The 2,451-nt window shown below is 42.7% G+C and overlaps 1 protein-coding gene across 1 annotated transcript; it reads left to right on the plus strand.

Moving 5' to 3' along the window:
- Positions 1–407: 407 nt before the first annotated feature.
- LOC139070237 (piggyBac transposable element-derived protein 4-like) lies at positions 408–1,593 on the plus strand. Its single transcript, XM_070551961.1, has one exon. The coding sequence runs from the start codon at positions 641–643 to the stop codon at positions 1,373–1,375; it is 735 nt and encodes a 244-aa protein (XP_070408062.1). The 5' UTR covers positions 408–640; the 3' UTR covers positions 1,376–1,593.
- The last annotated feature ends 858 nt before the right edge of the window (positions 1,594–2,451 follow it).

Genomic DNA, 2,451 nt, shown 5'->3' on the forward strand with positions numbered 1-2,451 from the left:
CACCTCGCGGCGCGTCTTGCTTGGGCTTCTCTCCTGGAGGCCCTCAGTCAGACCCATTGTGTCAAGACGCTCCTTGTTTTCACACAAATGGACCCAGAATGATGTGAAATTGTGCTTCGTGCAACATAATTCTGGGTGCCATTTACAAACCATAAGTGCTAATGACTCCATTCCTTTTTGGGGTAATGGGGGCTGTTAATTGGAGTACTCTAAATTAAACCTGACCTCTCTGACTGACTTGCATGCTTATATTGGAATCCTGGTATTAGCTGGAGTATACAGGTCAAAGGGAGAAGCAACTGCAAGTCTATGGAATGAAGAGAAGGGAAGGCCGATCTTTCGTGCAACAATGTCTCTTGAGACATTTCACAAGATATCTCGTGTGATCCGATTTGACAACCGTGAAACCAGAGCCAGTCGCTGTGAAAGAGACAAACTTGCTGCAATCAGAGATGTATGGGATAAATGGGTGGAGATTCTACCTTTGTTGTACAACCCTGGTCCCCATGTGACTGTAGATGAGCGCCTTGTTCCATTCAGGGGCCGCTGTCCTTTCCGACAGTATATGCCCAACAAGCCGGCCAAGTAAGGCATCAAAATATGGGCAGCTTGTGATGCTAAATCTAGCTATGCATGGAATATGCAGGTGTACACTGGAAAGCTACCTGGAGAGGCATCTGAGAAGAATCAGGGGATGCGTGTGGTGCTGCAGATGAGTGAAGGGCTGCAAGGGCATAACATCACCTGTGACAACTTCTTTACATCCTACTGGCTTGGAGATGAACTTCAGAAAAGAAAGCTCACTATGTTGGGAACAATCAGGAAAAATAAACCAGAACTTCCCAGTGAAATTCTGAAGATGCAGGGAAGACCTCCACATTCCTCAAAATTTGTTTTCACCGAGAAAGCAACAGTTGTTTCATACTGCCCAAAGAAAAACAAAAATGTTCTTGTCATGAGCACAATGCACACAGATGCATCTCTGAGCACAAGAGAAGACAAAAAACCACAAATGATCCTGGACTACAACTCCACCAAAGGAGGAGTAGACAATCTTGACAAAGTCACAGCAACATACAGCTGCCAGCGCAAAATAGCTCGTTGGCCCTTGGTGATTTTCTACAACATTGTGGATGTGTCAGCTTACAGTGCCTTTGTCCTGTGGACTGAAATCAACCAACATTGGAATGTCGGCAAACTGTACCGACGTCGGCTTTTCCTAGAAGAACTGGGCAAAAGTCTTGTCACCCCCGAGATCCAGAGGCGAGCCAGACCAGCTCGATCCCCAGCAGCAGCAGCTATCATTGAAAACGTCAGGTCTGCATCATCTGACCAATGTACAATGAATCCAGTGGATACAGGTGCAAAGAAATGAAAAAGATGCCAGGTCTGTCCCTCACAATAAGACATTAAAACAAGCACCGTTTGTGAGAAGTGCAAGAAGTGCATTTGCAGAAAGCACACAGTTACACTCTGTCCATCATGTGGACAACACTGAAAATGTTGAACATTGAAAATCTGAGAAAAATAAAAGTGTTTGTAAAGAAGGAAAACTTTTACTAACTAGTTCTTACAAATAGTTCTGGATATTCAAACTTTATTGTGTGTCTGTGTTTTAAATGTTTTTTCTAATGGAAAATAAAGTTCCTGTTTTATTGCAGTTTTTTTTACAGTTCTAAGTGAATTTAGACAGGGCGGGTCAAAATGACCCGCAACATAACCAATGTGATTTTTTTTCAACATAATACAAGGGTTAAAAACCATAAGTGATAATGACTCCATTCCTTTTTGTGGTTGTAGGGGCTGTTGATTGGAGTACTCTGAAACAAACCTGATCAATCTAGGACATTCAGAAGCCAAGTTATGAGCCCACAAATGTGTAACTGGACTACTTATTTAAATTGACACCAGATCCGGTGACCTTTGGGACATGGTTTGACCCCCTTAGGAAAGTGCTATCATCATGAAACGTTCAGATCACTTACAACTCAATAGATTCTACCTTCCTGTAATGTTTCCGCCTGATTGGACCTTGTTTTCACACAAATGAACCCAGAATGATGTGAAATTGTGCTTTGTGCAACATAATTCTGGGTGCCATTTAAAAACCATAAGTGCTAATGACTCCATTCCTTTTTGGGGTAATGGGGGCTCTTAATTGGAGTACTCTAAAACAAACCTGACCTCTTTAGGATATTCAGAAGCCAAGTTGTAAGCCCACAAAGGTGTAACTGGACTACTTCTTTAAAGTGACACCAGGCCCAGTGACCTTTGGGACTAGGTTTGACCCCCTATAGGAATGTGCGATCATCATGAAACGTTCAGATCACTTACAACTCAATAGATTCTACCTTCTTGTAATGTTTCATCCTGATTGGACCTTGTTCTCACACAAATGGACCCAGAATGATGTGAAATTGTGCTTCGTGCAACATAATTCTGGGTGCCATT

This window comes from Nothobranchius furzeri, chromosome 6 (genome assembly GCF_043380555.1).
Source record: "Nothobranchius furzeri strain GRZ-AD chromosome 6, NfurGRZ-RIMD1, whole genome shotgun sequence".
NCBI classification, from domain to species: domain Eukaryota; kingdom Metazoa; phylum Chordata; class Actinopteri; order Cyprinodontiformes; family Nothobranchiidae; genus Nothobranchius; species Nothobranchius furzeri.

Coding starts and splice junctions, on each gene's coding strand:
- LOC139070237 (XM_070551961.1), top strand. CDS start 641: ATGCAGGTGTACACTGGAAAGCTACCTGGAGAGGCATCTGAGAAGAAT.